At 54.9% G+C, this 21,205-nt stretch overlaps 1 protein-coding gene across 2 annotated transcripts in view; it reads right to left on the bottom strand.

The window, feature by feature from the left end:
* Positions 1–4,750: 4,750 nt before the first annotated feature.
* The window catches only part of BEAN1 (brain expressed associated with NEDD4 1), a 38,516-nt gene continuing 22,061 nt past the window's right edge, over positions 4,751–21,205 (bottom strand). For both annotated transcript variants that reach the window (XM_059044475.2, XM_067018641.1), the window contains 3 exons: positions 12,924–13,187; positions 7,993–8,143; positions 4,751–6,963 (listed from right to left, as the gene is read on the bottom strand). In XM_059044475.2, the coding sequence (XP_058900458.1) occupies positions 6,621–6,963; positions 7,993–8,143; positions 12,924–13,187 (758 nt within the window). In that variant the 3' untranslated portion in view covers positions 4,751–6,620. The remainder of the gene's footprint in view (positions 6,964–7,992; positions 8,144–12,923; positions 13,188–21,205) is intronic.

The raw sequence follows: 21,205 nt of genomic DNA, 5'->3' as shown, positions 1-21,205 counted from the left end.
TAATCAATCTTACGTGAGTGAAGATTTCCTGTGGCCAAATGCATTGGGGAACCACTGGATTAAGTAAGGTCTCTAGGCTTCTTGGCTTTAGGACCTCTCAAGTGGGAGCTCATGGGGGTGTGAGTTTCCAGGAGGGGGCAACCTACGCTCTGTTTCCCAACTTCTTGGGCCTGGGTCCTTTCAAGGTTCTCATATGGCTCTTGGGGCAGTGTTGTCCTTGAGCAGGTGGCCTGGCCCGTTCCACGCCAGCTGGGGACTTCAGAGGCAAATGAGACAAAGCACCTACCCTCGGTGGCCCACGGTCTGGAGAGCCCAGTTGCCGGGCGGGGTGTGTGTGTGGAGGATGTGCAGGAGCTGGCTGTGACCTTGTAGTAACACAGCCCAGGAAGACTTGGTTCTTGACCCTCCTTTGCTTTCTGTGAGACTCTGCTGGCCTCCTGGCCTTCCAATCATCAGGAAGCGCATCTGCCTGCTGCTTGGCCTTGGAGCGGCCTCAGACCTGGGCTCACCACACCTGGGGTCTGTTTGCTCCCTGCCCCCAATTCCCCTGCCCCCTGCAACCTTTTCTGAGCTCTGTGGCCAGGGCAGTTTCCTACCCCTCTGGTTGGGAACTTCCTCATGGGAGTGCTACCAGGAAATGGGCCTCCCAGTGAGTAGCAACTCTACCTTACCTCTGAAGGCTGGTCTGGGTTAGTCATTTTTTAGGTCCAATGGTGGGGATGCTACTCTTTCACACACATTAATTCATCTGATCCTGAACCTCAGCAAGTTTAGGTAACTAGTCCAGGTCACATCTCGCCACCCTTCTGGGTAGGAGACATAGGTCAGGGCTGTGCAGGCCGAGGTGGGTGGGAGCATGCTGGTGGACGTTTGGCATCCTGACAGCCTGGGGCCAAAGAGAGCCAGAGAGGCCCTTGTGCATCACTAGGCCAGATCCCCTTTCCTCCCATTTTATGAATGAGGAGACTGAGGCAGGGAGGGTAAGAGCTGGGATTAAAACCCAAGTATATTAGTTTCTTATTGCTGCTGTAACAAATTACTGCAAATTTAATGGCTTAGAACAACAGAAATTTATTGTCTTATAATTCTAGAGGTGAGAAGTCCAAAATCAGTCTCATTGGGCTGATTCCTTTTGGAGGTTCTAGGGGCGAATCCATTTCCTCACTTTTTCCAGTTTCTGGAGGCTACCTGCATTCCCTGGCTGTGGCCCCTTCCTCCATCTTCAAAGTCAGCAGTATAGCGTCTTGAAATCTCACTTCTCTCTTCATTCTGCTTTAGTTTATCACATCTTCTCTATGGCCCTGTGGCTTCCCTCTCATAAGGACCCTTGTGATTACACTGGGCCCACCTGGACAATCCAGGATAATTGCCTCATCTCAAGGTCCTTAATCACACCTGCTACGTCCCTTTGCCATGGAAGGTAACATATTCACTGGTTCTGGGGATTAGGACCTGGACATCTTTGGGGGACCATTATTCAGCTTACTACACCAAGTCTATCTGATACCCAAGGCCATGCTTTTTCCATAATACCAAAGATTTGTAAGATCACCGAATAGAAGTGGCAGGTTTGGCGATCCCAGGCCATTGAATTATCTTGAAGGTCTGGTCACCAGACCATGGAATCGGGTCATGGGGGAGGTTTAAGACAAAAGCGTTTAAATTTTCTGTCTCTGTCTCTCTCCTTGGCCTCATTTGCTCTCTGATGAGGGGCCTAGAGATGTTAAACCGAAGTTTAACAAACTGGTACACACAATTTAACCCCCACTCCCATATGATTCTCCTATTGCTTTTGGTTACCTATTGATTTAAGCACTTCACTCATTCTGGACATCTTAGTCCTCAGCTCTTGGGAACCCCGTCATGTCTGTGAACTGCCTTCCACCCCAGTCTCTCCAGGGTGGTCCAAGATCATTGGGGGGAGAGCGCTGGCAGGTTGCCTGGATCCATTCCCCTCCCTGTCCTCTCGCAGGTGGGTCAGCCCTGCTTCTCCAATGCCAGCTTCCTCCCCCATTGGACCACCGCTTCTCTTGAACTGTGGGATTTAGTGTTAATCGCATTATTCACACTTTCTGGGCCCTCAGGGGAGTGACTGGCTTGGTGAGAACCTGCTTTCTCTGCCTGCCAGGGTGACTTGCTTTGGGGACAATGCGGGGGGGTGGGGGGGACAGAGGGAGGAGAGGTGGTGCTGGAGATTTGTGGGGAGTGCTTTGACTCAGGATAGGCTGATGGGGGATGGGGTCCTGAGGCCCAGAGAAGGAAAGGGCCTGGCTCAAGGTCACAGGAGTCAGGCTGGTGGGGATGCGTAGTTGTGGTCTGGCTGAGGCTGTGACCACAGGGCCCGAGGCCCTGCAGACCTGGGACTGCTTGGAGCCATGCTGAGCAGGCACAGCTGGGCCGCAACCCTGGGGGCAAAGGCACACCCAGCCCCCTCCCAGCTCAGAAGCAGCAGGCCTGCCCCGGGCTTTTGGTCCTGATGGAGCGAGTTCACCTGGGCTTGGGGAGGGGCACTGTAAGGTGGAGCGGAGCAGAGCCCGGGGCAGAGGATTTGCTCTCTCACATGGTAACGCTGCCTGTGCGTCCACCGCTCATGCCGCAACCTAGTCAGTCTTCGGGGGTCACCGATGATGACACCTGAGTGTGAGTATGGGTGGCCTTGGGGTGTGCACGTGGGACCCCTGCGTGTGTGAGCTCTGAGTGTGAGGGGCGCAGTGTGTGTGCAGCGAAGCCGTCTGAGCCAGTGCTTACAGACCACAGGTGGTGTGAGCTGAGTGCTGCTGCTTACGGGTGTGCGCCCGAGGCTGTCTCTGGGAAGTTGGCATGAGAGGCCCGTGTGTATACGTGGGTGGGCTTGGCTGGTGCAAGCCAGTGGTGTCCTGACGGGCGGCTCTGGACGGCCATGCTCGCTGTCGACCCTCGTTCCTCCCTCCCTCGGGTGATTCTGCTGCTCACACGTGGCAGGTGCCGTGGGTGCCCTGTCTGGAGGCCGTGGAACGCGCCGTGCCCGTGCCTACCCGTCCAGCGGCATCCTGTGCTGACCATGGCGGTGGCCTCATCAGCCAGCAGCTGCAGCTTCCCTGTCTGAAGACTTTCTTTGGCGAGAGGTGCCTGCTCAGCGCACAAGGGGCAGGGATTAACATTCACTGAAGAGCAGCCTCAGACAATGACCCTTGACAGTCTGAGAGCCGCTGTGAGTAATCCATCTCCCTCCCCGTCAGCTGACTAACGTTTAAGGCGAGCTCCACCATCTCGGAGTGGCCGAGGGGATGGAGCTCAGTTGCCCACAGTGGTGACCAGTATGACTACACCCTGCATGGGCTTCCTCCCTTTCCTGGTTTCACTGCCCGCTCTGTGGTGGGAGTCCCGGGGTCGCCTTCCTCATCAGCCCCTCGCGTCCACATCCTGTCCCAGGGCCTGGCCCTGCCCCTCCTCCCGTTCCCACCATCCTGGGAATTTGACTTCACTTCCCGTCTCCTTGGGGCCCAGGGTGCTCTCCTTGGCCCGACCCCTCAGGCCCCTGGCGGAGGGAGGCGGCCAGTCTCCTTGTAGGAGTGTGCACAAGGACCTTGGATGGGGCACCATATGTGGACACAAGGCACGTTGTGGATGGAGGAGGTGGAAAACACCGAGCTCCGTAGTGCCCTGGGCCAGGGGGGTCCTGAGTGTATTTGCTGTTGGAACTGGGTGTCGGCGTGGCGTGGTTGCAGTTGGGGTCACCACGGGCACCACGTGGCCTGGACATCCTCACCATGAAGGCTGCTACATTCATTCCCAGGAGCAGGGGTCTCAAAGCACAGAGGTGGCACCCTGAGCCGTACGCAGTGGTGTTTAGAAGGACAGGGGGGTGATTATTTTGCACACAGCAAGGGTCACTTAGGTATCTGGCTGTGGCCAGAGAGATGTGGAGGCAGGAGTGATTCCTGAAAATGGGGTACTTGAATGATTTAAATCTCATGGAACATCCCAAGGGTGGAGGACAAGCCCAGAAGCAAAACAAGTTCTGTCTACAACAATGAGTGTCCGCAGGCAGTGGGTTAGAAAGTGGGAGAAGGGAGTTTCAGGGGCTCACTCATTTGCTTTGAACAGTGGCGGGAGGCAGCCAGCAGGTGGCAGTGTGGGCTTGCAGTGGGGCTGGTGGGACAGGGCTGTACCTTCCTTCAGGATCGCACCCCACTTTTAGGGCACTTGGGGGTTTAGGACTATGCTAGTGGACTCTGCCTGAGTTTGAGTGGGAGGGAATAGTGACAGAGGAAGGGAACTGGCCTCTGTCGGCCAAGGGATCAACGACCAAAGCCAAGGTCTTATGGAAAGCAGAGACAGGAAGAGAATTTCTGCAGAGAGGGAGAAAACAACTAATTTCAGTCTAATTAACACTCCCCCCCACCCCCCGCCCGCTTCCTGGTAGTCAGAGCCGTTAGGGTGTGGAGAGCCAACTGCGGTCAAAGTGCAGTCCCCGGTGTTCCTGGAGTCTTGAAGTTTATGGCCTGTCTTGGTGGCAGTTAGTTGCACTGGCCGAGTCTTGGAGAAATGATGCCATGTTTTAGAGAGGTTAAAAAAAAATTAGCTCGTGTAAGTCACTAGCTAGGCAAATATCCGTGTCACTAGGAGAATGACAAGGCTTCAATGGCTGCTGATTTTGAGAGAAGTAACATATTTTCCCTTTGCTGCTATTTACCATTTCCCTTCCTTACAAGTTTCAGATGGTGCCAGCCCCACCATGGGCTCCTTGATCATATTACTTCTTGCAACGTTTGTTATTGATATATTTATTTTGAACACAGAAAAGATACATCGTTGCTTATTTAGCGCTTAATCCAGGAACAAGAAAAGCTGTTCAGCTCCATCCCTCAAACACTGATGAGCATGTGGGGATTTTTATCTTTTCCGCGCCCACCCCCCTCCCCCCTGCACTCTAGGGTTGCAGAAGCAGGATGCGTTTCTTAAAAGAGTCTCATCCCTGGAGTGCATTTTAAAGGCTATACAGTACAACAGACAGATATTTTTTGCCTAGAAAACAGTACACCACAAAGGTGGACAGAACTGCTTGTAAACAAGGTCCCTCCCCTGGGCGGAGTCAGGGAGGGGCTCCAGGACGCTACAGAACCTCTGGGTGGATTCCTTTCAGTTCTGCACCAGAAGAAATTCTATTTCTACAGAAAATAAAATTCACGATTGCCTTCCTTGCCGCCTCTCTTCTTCAGAAAAGGATTACTAAATTGTTTTAGCCCTTTGTTGGAGGAATTGAAATGCGGGGGAGAGGATGGTCGGAGGTGCTATTGTTTAAGGAGGGGGTGAGGAGGGAGGCAGGGTGGGTCTGAGAACTCTCTGCCGCTGGGGATGCCGGCAGGGACGCTCTTCACAGATGCTGGGCTGCTGCCCTCTGGCAGGCTGGGTCTTCAGGAATTAGCTCTGTTACCTGCATGGTCTATGGTGGAAATTGCTGCAATTCAGGGGCCAAGATCTGAGTCTCTACAACCAGGCCCACATATCCCCTTCCGTGGTACCCCCAGCAGCAAGGCCGAGATGTAGCCACTGGTGCTTTGCAGTGGCATAGTGGAGCCCACATCCCCTTCATTTCGTCTCCTCAAACACCATGGAGGGTAGGACCAGAATGCGTTGGCTCACAGTTCCCCACTATGCGCCACTGCCCAGGAGCACAGCACTGCTTCTGGGGTCTGACTCCAGCCCACTCAAGCTTAGGCCGTAATGGTCGGCTGGGCACGTACTTAGCGAGGGGCTGCTCCTCTCCTCAGAACTGTACCCGGCAGCCTTCCATCTTCTTTGAAGACCCTCAGTCCTGGGCAGTGGTTGGACTGACGTGGGCACAGCTGTGACCCACTACCACCACCGCATGCCCACCAAGGGCCCTGCCCATCACCTGTGGCTTGGGGTGGGGGCTTCGGAGATGATTCCGCTAGCACCACCAGACTGAGGGCACTGGGCGAGGGATGAGCAAGGCGGGCTGTGAGGGTCTCCAGGTTGTGCCTGAGCCCCCAGACCCGGGTCCCTTACCCTATAAGTGGCAGGGTGTTGACATTGTGGCTCTTCTGCCCTGGGGTTGGGAGATGGGGACAGTGCGGAGCTGAGCCTCGCTGAGGCCTGTCCTGCCAGCCGGGTGGACCAGCTGCTCTGGGGTGGGGTCGGGGCAGGCAGCTGACCTGGGACAGTTGAGCAGTTTTTGGAGGCAGAATCAGTGTTTGGGCACAGCTTGCCTGGTGTGGGCAGGGCAGACAGGCCTGTGGAGAGGGCGGGATGAGCCCTGGTCCCTTCTCCGCCTCTCTTCTCCCTGCACTGGCTACAGAGGCATCACTGACAGGCTGGGGAGGAGACTGGGAGGTCGGGAGAGGTTCCTTTATAATGAAACCTTCGCAGATGGGATTGTGTGCGTGTGTGTGTGTGTGGGGGGGGCCCTATGTGTGTGCACGTCTGCACAAGTGTGGGGCGTGTCTGGATGTGTGTGCGCACATGGGTACATCAGTGTGTGCGTGTGTCCAAGTTGTGTGTACATGTGTGCATGTGTGTGTGTGTGTGCGCGCGCGCCTGCGCGCATGTGCGCCCCTGCGTGCCTGAAAGGTGTGGATCAGCCCTGACGGGCTGGCACGACCCGGCCACTGGGTCCCTCACATAATCCTCTCTGGGCCTGAGGCTGGGGCCCGGGTTGGGGTGGGTGAGTCCTGGGAGCTCCTCGGCCCTGGTTCTGGTCCCGGCAGTGGCAGCAGGCCCGATGGGGGGGGGCTGGCCCCACACACGGCCTCATAAGGCGGCAGGGTGTCCACGGAAATGGTGCGGAGGCCACTCTGGCCCTGCGGTCTCTGTGCCTGCTGGTGTTGGCCGGGGCTGCGGCCACTGCCCGCATCCAGGGCGCGGTCCAGCGTGGGGCAGGAGTCGGTCAGCGAGTAGGGGGGCGGGGCGTCCGTGGGGACGTACAGCTGAGTGGCCCCCGGCCCCACACACTCCTCGTAACTGCAAGAGAAGAGGCTCCCTCAGGGCCCTGTGCAAGCCGGACTCAGTGGTGGGTGGCGGGGTCCCCCCCAAGGGCCGGGGGCCTAGCTGCAGCGACAAGCTGCCCCAGCGTGGACCAGGTCAGGCCTTTGTCACGCTGAGTCCGATGAAACCCCTCTACTCCCTGGGGAGGGGCACCCCAGAGCCACCGAGACCTGGATTCTGGCCCTGACCCAGCCCCAGTGTTGCGTGTGAACTTGCGTGAGCGAGCCACAGAATTCTGGGTCTCAGATGGCTCAGAACCATAGCCGCTGCTGATGGAGCATCTGCAGGTTGGCCACCGAGCATGGGTGGTGCTGGTGGGAGCAGCCTCAGGCTGCCACACACTTCCGGGTCTCAACTCACCCCAAAGTGGCCTTTCCAGGGTTAGGAAGGTGCCCCTGGGGCCCATGGCTGCAGGGTGAAAAAGCATCCACCTGCAGGCGAAGTTCATACCTCCCAGTGCCCCTGGGGGCAGAAGGTAAAGGGTGATGGGGAGGATGGGGCTGTTTGTGGGGCCCAAGTGGTCTCTTGGTGGGGAAGTGATGGAAGCCCAGACTCCTCTTTTCAGGTACAAACTGGTGGCGATGTGCCTGAGGGTGGCTGGCAGGACAGGATAGGACCCAAAGGCTCCCCAGGGAAGAATCCCCGCCATGGGACAGGGCCACCTGCTGGCCATGAGTGCAGTCTGGACACAGTGATGCCTATCCCAGTGGATGTGATTTGGGCTTGGGGGTGCAAACTAAGGGGCTGGGAACTGGACCTCCCACCTCACCTCTTCACCCAGCCTGAAGGAGCTGAACGTTTCTTCCTTTTTCCTTTTTGAGTGTCTCTCGGGGACATCTGCTGAGTCACGCCCCACCTTACAGGGACCAGCTTGGTCAGGAGGTTGAGGAGATGGCCACGCCCACTGAGCAGATGTTTTCTGCATTTATTCCATCTGAGGTGTTGCTGTTTCCCATGGGGGCTGGGGATTCTTGCCCAGAGCCCTGCCCTCCCAGGCCTCCTTACCCTGGTGGAGAATCTGGGTACAGCTCTCGGAGCACCGTGGCATCCACGTCCCCATCAGAGCTGAGGTCCAAGGGTGGAGGCCAGTCCTCGGCAGGGCTGCAGGTGTAGCGTGTCCTGTGGCTCGAGCGGCTGTACGTGTGCCCGTCGGACACTGCAGGGAACGGACATTCAGCCTGGGCCTCAGGCTGGTGCCAGGGAGGGTCCTCACAGGTCTGCCTGAGGCCACTGAGATTCTGTTCTCTCCAACTCACCATCCTGCCCCTCACCAACCAGGGCTGCCTTCATTCCATCAGCAAGAGCCCCAGAATATGAGCGCCAGTGCCCTGCTGGGCATGGGGGTCACAGAGAGGAAGCAGAGCTGGCCCTGCCCTGGTGGGGCTCTCAGGGTAGTGAGCAGCCTGTCCTGCGGGCAGCCTGGTAGTGGGCAGCATGTCACGAGCTTTGATAGATGTTGTACTGGGGCTGTGGGTGCAGAGACAGGCCTGACCCAGCTTGGAGGTCAGGGACGGCTTCCTGGGGGGAAGGGCTCCCAGAACTGAATCTTGTCTAGAAATCAGCCAGGGGAAGAGGGGCAGGCCTGGCAGAGGGAACAAAACAGCTTGAGCCAAGAGGGGGGAGTTGTGAAAGAAGACTGTAATGTGAACGGGAAGCTTTGAGCTGTGGAGAAGGGCTGGGGCACAAAACATGGGGAGGAAGTGTCAGGGAATGAGGACAGCAGAGGTCTCTGGGGTCAGGCCTCCCTCCCTTTAGGTATCCCAGGGAGAAAAGGGGTTACTCTGATGACTTCTGGTGACTTCATATACTATACTCTCTTCTGGTGTTTTTTGTTTGTTCTTGTTTTTATCACAGAGTACATCAAAGGCTCTGAAATGTCCCACAGCTGAGAAACACATTTAACTGTGCTTGTGCGGCATTTGGCCACGGAATCTTATTTTCTGAGACCTAGTAACACTGCTTAGGAAATGCCGATGGCGTACAATGTTCTCATTCTACAGCTGGGGTTCAGAGAGGCTCAGTGTCTTGCTGGAAGCCACACAGCAAATTACTGGTTGGGCTGAGGGTAGCTGGATATCCCGGCTCCTCCATCTCCCAGTTTCTGACAAGTCTGGTGGGGGGGGGGGGGTGAGGGGGGCGGACAGTGGGAACTGCAAAGATAACTGATTGAGACATGAGGTCTCCCCACCTCCAACGGGCTCCCAGGTGGCTCCTCCCCTCAGAGGGCAGGGCATAACATCAGGGACGGGGCTTGTCTGTCTGGGGTGGGGCTCATGACCTTTCTTTGAGGTCAGCAGCACTGTTGCAGTTGCCCTTTCCATTCTATAGCCAGAGGCTCAGGGTCACATTGCTGGTAGAATGTGGAGCTGGAATTCGTGCATAGTCTGTAGACCCCAAAGATTGCTCTTTCTACTCCGCAAATCTCTTTTTCTCACCTCGATACAATGATGGGAAAATATGGACATGAAACACTATCTGCAGGTGCAGTCCCAGGATTATCTATGGACATCGAGAAAGCTCTCAGAAGAAAATATTCCAAGCATATTAACAGCGGCTCTCTCTGGAGGACAGGATCAGAACCCTTATTTTCTTCTTTGTATTTTCTGTATTTTAAAGGTTTTCCACAGTGAACACATATTACTTTTCTACTAGGAAAAAGGAACCCAATAACATATGCTGTAAGAAGGAGCTGAAATGAGATTTGTTTCCTTTTAGGGCACCAGCTGAAGGATGAGAATTTTGGGAAGAAATTGGGGAAGAAACTCAGGAGAGAGGAAAACATGAAATAAGTGCGTGAGGACAGAAGTGGAACCTAGGCCACTGGGCTCTGGTGCCGGGATCCCGTCCCTGCCAGCGTTGCTGTGGGGAGGGCCCCACTTGCAGTGCCAGTGGGGGGGGGGGGGGCTATGGCTGTCCAGACCTCGGGAAGGCTAATTTCCTGGTGGGCAGGTCTGAGAGCTGACCGGGCCGAACCACAGTGCTGTTCACTTCTCTCCCTGGGTTGCTTTTCTTGGGCCCCCCAGATGCTGAGCGTCTCAGGGAGACTGAGGCTTCCCTGAGGCACTCACCTAGCCCAGACCCCAATCCTGAGATGACCCAGGTCAGTCCCAGACATCCAGCTGGGAGGAGGTCCTGAGGAACATCTGGAAAGAACCCCCCTCCACACACACACCCTATTTGAACTCCCCAGATTCCTTTCTTATCTCCTTTCCTTTCCTGTCTTCAACATCAGCACAGACCCAAATGGTCCAGGGAGACCCAAATCTCCCTCTTCCCTTATTTACCCAAGTTAAGATATACTTCGGTTCATTATTCAGCCCAAATCTGAGGTTAACAACCTTTGACAGGCCCACGAGAGGGGGCAGGAGGAATTTGCATCCGTGAGCACCTCTGTGCTCTAGCCTCATGATCTCATTCACCCTCAACAGTTTGTGAGAGGGGGACAGCGGCTACCCCCTTCCCTCAGATGACGAATCGGACATAAAGCCACTTGCTCTAAAGCCCCAGCAAGTGCAAGGGGACCAGATCTGTCTCCTAAAGCTCAAGGTATTTCCATCTTATGGAAGGAGAATTTCCCTCCCTCCCTTCCTTCCTTCCTTCCCTCCCCCCTCCCCCTCTCCCCTCCTTCCCCTCCCTCCTCTCCCTCCCTCCCTCCCTCTCTCTTTCTCTCTCTCTCTCTCTCTCTCCCCCTTTTTTCCTCCTTCCTCCCTCCCTCCCTTCCTTCCTTCCTCGGTCTTTCTGTCTCTCTCATTCACTCACTCCTTCATTCATTCTCAAACATTCATTGGCTCCTCTCTCTGCACCTGACCAGCCTACAGAAGGGCCCTGTGGGCAGACAGAGGAGGACCAACTTTGTCCTGAGGGCAATGGGGAGCCACTGAGTAGTGCTGAGTAGAGTCACAATTCAGTCATGTTGGCTGTCTTGGAGGTGCCAGGCCGGTGGCTGGCAGGTGTGGAGGTTGCAGCATTAGTGAAGTGGCCCTGGAGTAGGTGTTCTCGGGGTGGTAGGGAGAGATCATGAAAATAGTTAACATTTACTGAGCACTTACTCATAAGCCAGGTGCTGTGCTAATTTAGTCCTGACAATAACTTTTTTGGGTGGTTCCCTGTGTACCCATTGCACAGATGACTCACAGAGGTTGAGCAACTTTCCTGAGGTTCTGCAGTAAGAAGCAGAAGATTAAGGCTGTTTTCGACCCCCTGGGTCTGAGGTGCCTCTGAGATTTCAGGGGGCGTTGTCTCAGGGACATCTGGGTGAGGGTGGTGGGTGGTGCCTGGAGCTGGCAGGTGGATGAGATGGACATGGGTACAGATGGGGTGGGTACAGAGAGAGGACCCAGGGCCCAGGGTTGGGCTCTGAGGGATCTTCATATTCCTCTCCCTCAGAGAATAGGAATCCACCGAAAAGTCTGAGAAGGAGCAGCCAGAACAGTGGGCGAGAGCCCGGGAGAGGCTGAGTCACTAGAGCCAGGGGGAGGGCATCTGAAGGACAGAGGGTCCCCAGGGCCAGTAGGGTGGTGTTTGTTGGTGCTCTGCTGCTTTCATGTCCCTTCTTCCCTGGCTTCTTTCCAAGGCTCCTCGCAGCCCCTGGGCACCCCCTGAAGGTTAGAAGGTGGTGTAGGGGCATCAGCACCTCCAGGCTCCCTGCTGAGGCCCCGAGGAGGTGCCAAAGCCAGAGCTGAGAATAGAAATGGGCAGAGAGGTGGGAGCCCCACAGAGGGGTCTCCACGGTAACCGGGCTGCAGGGCTGCTGTGAGTCAGTGGAGTGGGGGCGGGGTGGGTAAGCAAACGCTTGACCCCAGACTTGGCCTGGCTGTGGCCTGCTGTCACCCTACCTGCTCTGATGTCAGGGACAGGGCCTTGCTCATGTGGCACAGGCCCTGTGGCTCCACCACAAACTCAGGATGGACTAGCCTGCCCCTAGGTCCATCTCTCTCCTCAAGGCCAAGGTTGACTTCTCAACCTTAATCTAGGGAACTCCTGTGGGCATCTCTCCTAGGCTCTAAGTACAAGGCGCAGGCTCGGGGGCACTCAGGCCATTCAACAAGTCCCTCCAGCTTCCCAGTCTTTAAAATGGGCCAACACGGCTCTTGCTGTGAGGATGAAATGAAATGGTTCCTTCCCTTGCCCGCGGAGTACTTCTTCTGGGCCAGGTCCTGTTCTGGGCTGTGAGCTCAACTCTCGGAGAGCTACATGCAGCTCCTGCTTTCACCGATGCAACACAGCCATCCTGTGTCGGGGTACTGATGGGAGTGTGGGTACAATGCTAAGGAAGTACAGGGAATGGGGGTCAACCCTGCCTGGGGTGGGTGGGTGAGGAGGGGCCAGAGAAACTTCCAAAAGGAGGTGGTATTCGAGCCAGGTCTGGACGGACAAGTAGGCTTTTGTCAGGTGGGGAAGTATGGAGAATGGCATTCTGGGCACAGGGAAGAGCATATGCAAAGGTGCAGAGGCGGGAAGCAGCATGAAGGAGGTGCCCGGGGAGGAGCAGGAGGAGTGGAGGGCACGGGTCTAGTTATGTGAGGTGGGCATGCTGGCCGTCCTGGGCCTGACCGGCCACATCCTGGGGTGGGGGGAGGTTGAGGGTGGTACCTGGGCTCCTTGTTGGGGGTGGGCCTGCTCTGAGCACCAGCCCTGCACTCTCCAGGGGTCAGGCTGGTGATACAAGGGTAGGAACAGGCAGGCCTGGTCTCACAGTGGCCAGGGCTGGGGAGGGAGCATCACACCCTCCCTTTGACCTTCAGCCTCACCCTTGGCAGACAACTGGGCTTCTTATGCCACTGAGACCTGGTGAGTGCCTCTGAGCTCTTCCTGATTACTTATGACCTCGAGGATGCCTCCTCTGACCACCCTGCACCACCCATGGCAGAGCCGCCACCTCCCTGATGCCTCCTGGGCTACAGGGGTCCCAGGGCCCGGGCTGGGCGGCAGCTCACCGTAGCCGTGCTCGTACTCTCGATGGCGGCGGCGGCGGCGGCGATGGTGGTGGTGGTGGTGGCGGCGATGGCGGTGGCGGTGCCGCTGGAGCCGGGCTTGCCTGTCCCTGCGGATGCTGCCCACGATGATGGTGATGCAGGAGAGGATGATGACCACGCCTATGACTGCGCTTGCCACCAGCACAGGAGACACGAGCAGATGGCTGTGCTCTGAGCTCTCTGAGAACGTCGGGTAGAAGTAGCTGGTGCGGTTGTATCGAGCTACTGTGGACAGAGAGGGAGAGGACGCTGAGCCGGGGCACGGACACTGCCCCGCACCTTCCTCCTCCCTCCCTGCTGCCCTGTGAGTTATCCATCCCTAAATAAATGAAGAATATTCAGTTCTCTATCCTGACTGCTCCTTCCAGGGAGGAGGGGAGCAGCGCCTCGCCCCCCTGCCTGCAGGAGCCTCTGCTAGTGAGGGCTGACCTCCTCGCCTCTCCTCTGAAGCCTCTGGCCTAGGAGCTCGACCAACTCACAGAAAGGAAAAAGGAAGCTCAGAGAGGGCAGTGGACTTGCTCAAGGTCACACAGCAAATTAGCAGCAGAGCTGAGTCTTGAACCCACTGAACCTGACTCAGGGCTAGACAAGGACTCTATTCCACCAAGACATGAGGTTGGAAGGTCAGCATGACTTTACCAAAGTCTTGGGAAGGGATGGGGGATACACAGGGGTCAGAGTATGGGGACCAGATGTGCTGGCCTCCAACACTGACCTCCTACCTAAGGGGCAAAAACCTACCGAGGGGACTCCTGGGAAATCAGGCAGGCCTGGGGTTATGAGCAGTTACTGACCCAGATATGACAGTGGGTCGGATCAGATCAGGGAAGGCTTCCCAGAGGAGGTGAAGCTGGGAGGTATTCCAGGCAGGGGAAGAACAAGCATAAAGGTGCAGAGAGGTGGGAAGGGGCTTCTCGGAAGGGGTGTGGCATGGTGGGTCCCTGAGAACCCTACTAAAGGAAGCTTCTGGGGCCCATGATGGCTTTGTCCTCCCATAAGATAAGATGATGGAGCCCTGGGGGCTGGGGTCCCAGGGAAGGGTTAGAATCAGCCAGGACCATCCACGGGCACTTGCTGCCTCGCTCAGGGAGAGCCAGCACATGAGTGAGTGTCTGTGACTGCCCCTTAATTCCCTCCCACTCAGCTGGGCGGGGATGTGGTTTTCCCCTTTTACAGGTGCGTGGACTGATGCTCGGCTCCAGCCCACGGTCACTCAGTTACTCTGTGGTTGAGCCGAGTGAGAACTCAGGCCCAGGCTTCAAAGTCCCGAGCTCACTCTCCATTGTCCCCCCTGCCCCAGGCATGAGCCCCCTTCCTGAGGGCGCCGGTCCCATTTCTGGACAGCCATAGGGAGCCAGCTTCAGATACTCAGTGAGCCACAGGGTCAGGGGCAAGCTTTCCCGGGCCCTGTTCTGAAAGCGGTCCCCCTGTCTGTCCTCCCAGAGCCTGTGTCCCAGTCCCTGTTCTGCATTTGTCACATATGATTATGCATGGTTTCCAGGGCTTGTGTTTGATCACTCTCTGTGTCCTCAAGCTCAGCACTGGGCCTGGGCTCACCAAAGGTGCCCAAGCGATGTACTGAGTGAGTGGCTGCAGCCTTGAGACCAGATGGGGAAGTGGCAGGGAGGCCCTGAGCTGCCTCAGGGGAATGAGGCCTCTGCCTTGAGTGGTAATCAAGCAGAGTGTGGCTGGTTACCTCCCTGGGTAGTTGTAGGAGGGCTTTGTTCCCAGGTGAGGGCATGGACTTATGCAAATCAGAAGGTAGAAACTCAATTGTGGCCTCCTGTACCTTCCCATCCCTTCCCAGCACCATCTCCAAAAGCCTCTCCCACACTCAGCCCATGTCAGGGACAGGTAGGTGAAGCATGAACTTGGGGCCTTTGCCTGAGCTATGAACATGCCCTGCCAGCAGTTCTGGCCCATATGCTGGTGGCTCTTGCAGCCTACAGACCTTCATTAGGAGGGGCTGGCCTCGAGGCTCTACTGCCTGGGCCAGAATGTCATCCTGGCCTGAGAGTCAAGCCTTTGCTTGCTGAAGTTCATTGTAAGCTTCTCCCCTGCAGGTGCCTTCACTGGGGAGACGGAGCTGCCCATGGGCTTTGGCTGAGCATGCGTGCTTCCTGACCCTCTAATATGAAAATGTCAGGGTAAGCAGATTTCTGGGATTCTTTGAGGGCCAAACACAGACCACTGTTTTGAGAGCCCCCACTATGTGTAGGTTCTGTGCTGAGAGCTCACTTCATCCCTGAAGCTATGTTCTCCCCATTTTATAGGTGAGAATACAGAGGCTCAAAGATATTAAGTAACCCACCACAATCATATATAGCCAGTATATGGCTAACTCCTGTTTGGCCCAGGAGGCAGCCTCAGCATCCTTTTCAACATAGTACTTCTAGTACTTCACACAGTGATTACCCTGGTCACAAGACAAAGCTTTTGGCCACCACTCGTCCAGTGCACCGTGCTTTCACTCCTGAGCCAATGACCAGGCTTTGGCTTGGACTAGAGCTGAGCTGGTGGTCATTCGGCTACTGTATTCTCTCTGATAAAGTACAAGCCAGCTGGCCATCCAACCAATGTCACCCTCTTCCTCTCACTTTTGAAGCCAATGGCAGGGCTTGGGAATGTCAGAGACAGCAGCCCTCCTTGGGGACGGTAGGAGTGTATGGGGTCCACACTGCTCTCGACTGTCCTGTTCAGTCTGTTCCAGCTGCTGCGATGGTTTGGGATGTACTGGTCACCCCACGATCCAAGGCAGATGTGCTACCAGAAAGCTGGCCATGGCAAGGCTGGAGGTGCCCAGAATGAGAACCTAGGATTGGATTTGTGTGTGCATGCCTGCCCTGCTCAGCACGTAGAAACTGCTGCGGAGGTGCCAGTCCCATGGGGTCACCCTGAAGATGCCCCTCCCTCTCCCTGCTTCAGCAGCAAATGAGAAGCTCGCCCTCGTGGCAGTGCCAGGCGTGGCGATGGCAACACCCATGCCTGCAGATGGAGCCAGTTGGTGCAGGCGTCCGCCTGCATGGCCAGGGGGAAGTTAATCTTCCAGTCCCTGCGACCGGCGGAGGTAGGTGCTGTTTTAAATTATGAGGGAAATGTCCAATTTCCAAGTTCAGGGTCCATTTCATCAGCAAGATAAAATGACTGCAGAGAAATAACATGATGCTAGCCCCCCTTCCCACCGCTCTGCCTCGCTCTCCCCCGCACCAGCTGTGGAAAGGACAGAGGGTAAGGCAAGCTTTGCCCCTATCCTAGACTTTCTTCCCAAGCAGCTTCTACAAAGGTGCTGATGAGCAAGAGGAAATTGTACCTCAAGATACCAGGTCATCCCTGAGATAAGGCCCTCCCTCCACATACAGCATGAGTAGCTATCATCTCCTGGACACCTACTGTGTGTCATGCACCATGCTTGGTACTTTTCATGCACTGTATTATCTCATTTAATTCTTATGATGGTCCATGATGGGATCTCCAATTAACAGGTGGAGAAACTGGGCTTCAGACAGGTTATTTGTCCAATGTCACTCAGCCCACAAAGAGGGACCCGGGTCAGCGGGCAGCCAAAGCCCCAAGATGCCAAGATGATACTCTGTGGCTACCAGGCACTGTGCACTGGTGCTCATGTTTTGGGGATCTTGCTAAAGTAAAATTTTTCTCTCCCTAAAACGATGCTTTACTTTTTGTGGGCCACCTTAACATGTAGTCAAAGTAGGCCATGACCTACGTCTTATTCAGGGTGAAGGTATATCATCAGCTGAAGGAACATTGCTGAGTTTTGAAGGGCTGGCAGGCGCTCTCCATGAAGGTCAAATCAAGAGACCGTCTTTTATCTCAAGGGCAGAGAGGAGACATGAAGGGGCGCGGTCACAGTGTTTTAACGGTGCCCTCTGGATGCAGAACTGGACGCAGGGTGAGGGGACACCACCGAGTAGGCTGCTGCGAGGGTCCACGTGAGCGTGGAGCGTGGAGGGTGGAGCGTGGAGCGTGGAGCGTGGAGGGTGGAGCGTGGAGCGTGGAGCGTGGAGGGTGGAGCGTGGAGCGTAGAGCGTGGAGGGTGGAGCGTGGAGCGTGGAGGGTGGAGCGTGGAGCGTGGAGGGTGGAGCGTGGAGCGTAGAGCGTAGAGCGTGGAGCGTGGAGCGTGGAGGGTGGAGCGTGGAGGGTGGAGCATGGAGCGTAGAGCGTAGAGCGTGGAGCGTGGAGCGTGGAGCGTGGAGGGTGGAGCGTGGGGGAATCCCGCCGCTCCCGTACTTGGATCGTGGAGCCGGGCTCAGCTGAAAGCACTTGAAGCGCGGCTGCCCCTGAGGAGAGTTCCTCCAATGCGCCAAGCTGACGTCCTTTGAGCAGGCCTTAGCGACAACCCTGGTGCTCTCCCCACTCTGCAGATGGTGTCCCAAGGTCCCCTTCGGGGCTGGGATAGTGCCTGGATCCGTGGGCCTCCGCTGTGCCAGGCAAAAGCCAGCTCTCGCGTCTCCAGACGTCTGCTCCAGGCTGGGACTGGGAACCACAGGTGGGTCAGAGGCCGTGCATGACCGCGGCCTGGGTGTGGGGCCGAGTCTGGCGCTTGCCCCCTCTCTGTGCGGAACCATTGTCACCCCCATTTATAGGACACTGAATCTTGGTGAGGTGAAGTTTGCCCACCTAGTTTTGTGGCAGAGCTGGGATTTGAACCCAGGTGTGTCTGATAATCCATGCACTAGGGCCCAGAGCAGGGGAAGAGAGTTGGGTGTGGTGGAGGTGGAGGTAGGAGAACGGGGCTCCGTTCCTGGTTCTACCACTCGCTTGTTGTCAAGTGAGCTTGTCCCTTGCCCTCTCTGGACCTGCTCGCTATCTGTCTGAAAGACAATTATTCTTGAGCATTTCTTACTGCAGGGTGGGTGGAAGGGTCTGAAAGGGGTGGGGAGGAGGTGGGAGCCAGGTGAACACAATGGGCGAGGCCGTGAGATCCAGGCTTGCGTCGGGGAATGGGGTCAGGGCTGGCTGCAGGCTGGGAAACAGTGGGGAACGTCCCGGGCAGGGAAAGTGAGGCAGACCATCACTACTGACTCCTTGCGGAGTGTAGTGTGTGGGCAGCTGTGCAGTCACTCTGTCTGGGTTCAGGCAAGTGCTCTTTGCAGCCTGAAGCCACCTGGGAGCATTGACAAAGGAGGGGCACCGAGACAGTGGAGGTGCTGAGCCAGCATCTTTAGTCCTCCAGTCCTGCCCACACCTTCGGAGACGCTGGCTAGAGGGAGAAGGGGGGCCAAGGACTGAGATCTGACTGATGGTTCCTGTCACAAAAAATTCTGAAGACATTTGTCATGGGTCCACTTCCCTGGCAAGTCTCAGTAGTTCACCACCTTCTCCACTGCCGAAGCCACTAGGGTGAGGCCTTGAGGTCACTGGAGGGAATCTGGGGAGCAGGATTCAGGCACCGTCTTCCCTCTGCTTACTAATGACTGGTCGCAGCCTCCCGGCAGGGACTGCGCCACAGGACGTGGCAGGGCAGGCTCACTTGCTTGGGCACTTCTGAGTCTCCTCCCCTTCTGTTTTGGGCAGCCTCTCAGCCCACTTGGTGATATTACCTAGTTACCAGGAGACTGTGATGGAGAGAGTCAGAGTACCGGGAAGAGGTCAGGGACATCCACACACAGGGGCTGGGTCTTGAAGGATGAACCAGCAGGACAAGATCAGGGCAGGGAGGAAGGGGCCTGGGCAGGAGTACAGAGGGGTAAGGTCCCAGCAGAGCTCAGGAAAGGAGGAGGTGCTCCTGGGGTGAGGCTGTGGGATGTCCCCTGAATATTGGGATTATGGGGATGAGGAAGAGGCTGCTTGGTGTTCAGGATTCTTCTTACAACGGGATGTAGCTCTATAAGAGGTCAGCTAATGTCATGGCAAGGCCCTGACACGTTTTACTTGGCCATTTGTGGCATTACAGGTGGGGCAGGTTTTAGTGGAAAGGAGGATTGGAATATGAAGTCATCTACCTATTAATGAGTCCTCCATAAATTCACTCACCCTCCTAATGTATTTATCTACCTAGGCATCTATTCAGGATCCACTTGATCATCCATGCATCCATCTATCCAGATATTCAATCATCCATCCATCTATCCATATATTCAATCATCCATCCATCTATCCATATATTCAATCATCCATCCATCTACCCACCCATCCATCCACTCACCAATACTCACTAAGTGTTTATTCTATGCCTGGACACATGCTAGGCACTAGGAACATGTATATGAATCAACTAGAATGAACCTCTTAAACCGTGGAAAGCAAGAGTTCCCACACAGGTGCCCCGGTGCTGAGAGGGAAAGTCTTGGTACATCTTGGAGTTCTCTGCTCTCACGTCATGCAGAGTAGCTCTGCTTCCCTCTGTTTTACACATCAGAGTTAATAGGAGATTGCTCCATTGCCAAGTGGAAGATTTTCAGCCACTGCATTAAAATATAACTGGAAAAATATAAGTGACCACCCACAGGCCTTTCATGATTTATAAATATAAGATGAAAGTGATTTATTCCACTATTGAGATAGATTCTGCCACTTAAGTAAACTCACCAAAATTAACTCACATGTACCTCTACATAGCCAAACTCCCTAAGTTTACCATCTCGTCATCATTCACTAAGGTTTTATCTCTGGTTTGATGAACAATTTATTTGTTGGCTGGAAAACTCATTGAAACAGTGTCACAAGCCACTTTTCCCTGCTTCTGCAGAGGAAGTGGTAAACTGGCTGACATTACGGAACCAAGCCATGGCAGAATTAGACTTTCTACTTGAACCCACACCAAACTCTTCCTTTTCTTGCTAGAATCATCAATGGCCCTGTACTCATTCTCTCTCCTCTTCCGTCCCCACCTAGAGTTGGCTCTTAGGCTATTTTCCAGAGAGAACACAAAGCTTTTATAACACCAGCAGTCACTGTGCCTGCTCGATGGGTAGGAAATAGTGGAACTGTGTGGAGAAGCAGATGCTGGGTGGAAGTGGGGGCTGGCTTGGCCCGCCCATCAATTAGGGGAGTAGCTATCACATCCCAGTTTGCATTATGAGACTCAAAATCGTGGCTTCGAAAAATGACCGCTTACTACAGTGTGGACTTAACATGAATAATTGATATGTACAGTGTTAAATTCATGAATGCAGCAAATTATCCTTAGCTATCCCACCACAAGCTGGACCAGCCTAAAGGTATGTTCTTGGGCCACAGTGGCCAAGTCCCCATCCCAGGTACTGTCTTCCTTGAGTTTTGTTTTGGCCGTTTGCTTTTGTGGGTTCTGATTCTGGAACATGTTAGAGGTGATGGGATTTTGTCCCCTGCTCCACAGTGGTTCCCTCAACTCCTAGAATACAAGGGCATGTGGGAAACCAGTGCCAGGGCAGCAGTGTATTAAAAATAATATATCATAAGTAGAAAGGACTTATTCCAGGAATGCCAGAATGGTTTAAGACTAGGAGAGCTATTAACATAACATGTCACTTCAGTAGTAGGATGAGAAAAACTAGTAGACCAGGCAAAGATAGATACTTCTTGGCCATGATATATCCTGATGATCTCAAATGACTGACACCATCACACTGAACTGTGGAGCGTTGGAATTGTTTCTCAGCGTGTGGTTCAGGGAATGTGGGTTTCTAAAAACATTATGCAGTGTTTGGGGACAAGCCCTGGACCCCCATGCCCACCCCCAAGATTGCTTTGCAGCCCTGAGCTGGGGCAAACCAGTCCCAGTCCTAAGGCCTTTTATTCACCAACATTCAGTGTCCTGAGATGGTGCATGGTCCTAGTGTCCTCTAGGAGAAGGATCACTCCTCAGCCATCTTCCTCAGGGCAGGAGGAAGCCCACAGCTCCTCCACCAGAGCTGACCTGCATCTGGTCCTAGGATCTGGCTAAGTAAGACAGACAGTCCTGGGTTCAAATCTTGGCCCTGCCTCTTGCAGGTGGTGCCCTCGGGGCAGTTTGCCCCTCTAAGCTTCTATCACTTCATCTGTACAATGGGAACAGCAATTTCTTTGAACTAATGAAAGCACACTGCCTAGCAGGATGCTTGGCACACAGTAGGTGCTCAATATACGACAATTAAACCTTAAAATCTTTAAAAACACCCCTAGACATAGTGTTAAATGTGAAAGGCAAAACAGTAAAGCTCCAAATGGAAAACACTGTAGAACATCTTTATGACCTTGGATTGTTTAAACAGGTTACAAAGGTACTAACCATGAAAAAAACGGATAAGTTGGACTATATTAAA

This window comes from Kogia breviceps, chromosome 18 (assembly GCF_026419965.1).
Source record: "Kogia breviceps isolate mKogBre1 chromosome 18, mKogBre1 haplotype 1, whole genome shotgun sequence".
NCBI classification, from domain to species: Eukaryota; Metazoa; Chordata; class Mammalia; order Artiodactyla; family Physeteridae; genus Kogia; species Kogia breviceps.
Note: the sequence above shows the minus strand (reverse complement) of the source record. Positions and strands in the feature narration are given on the sequence as shown.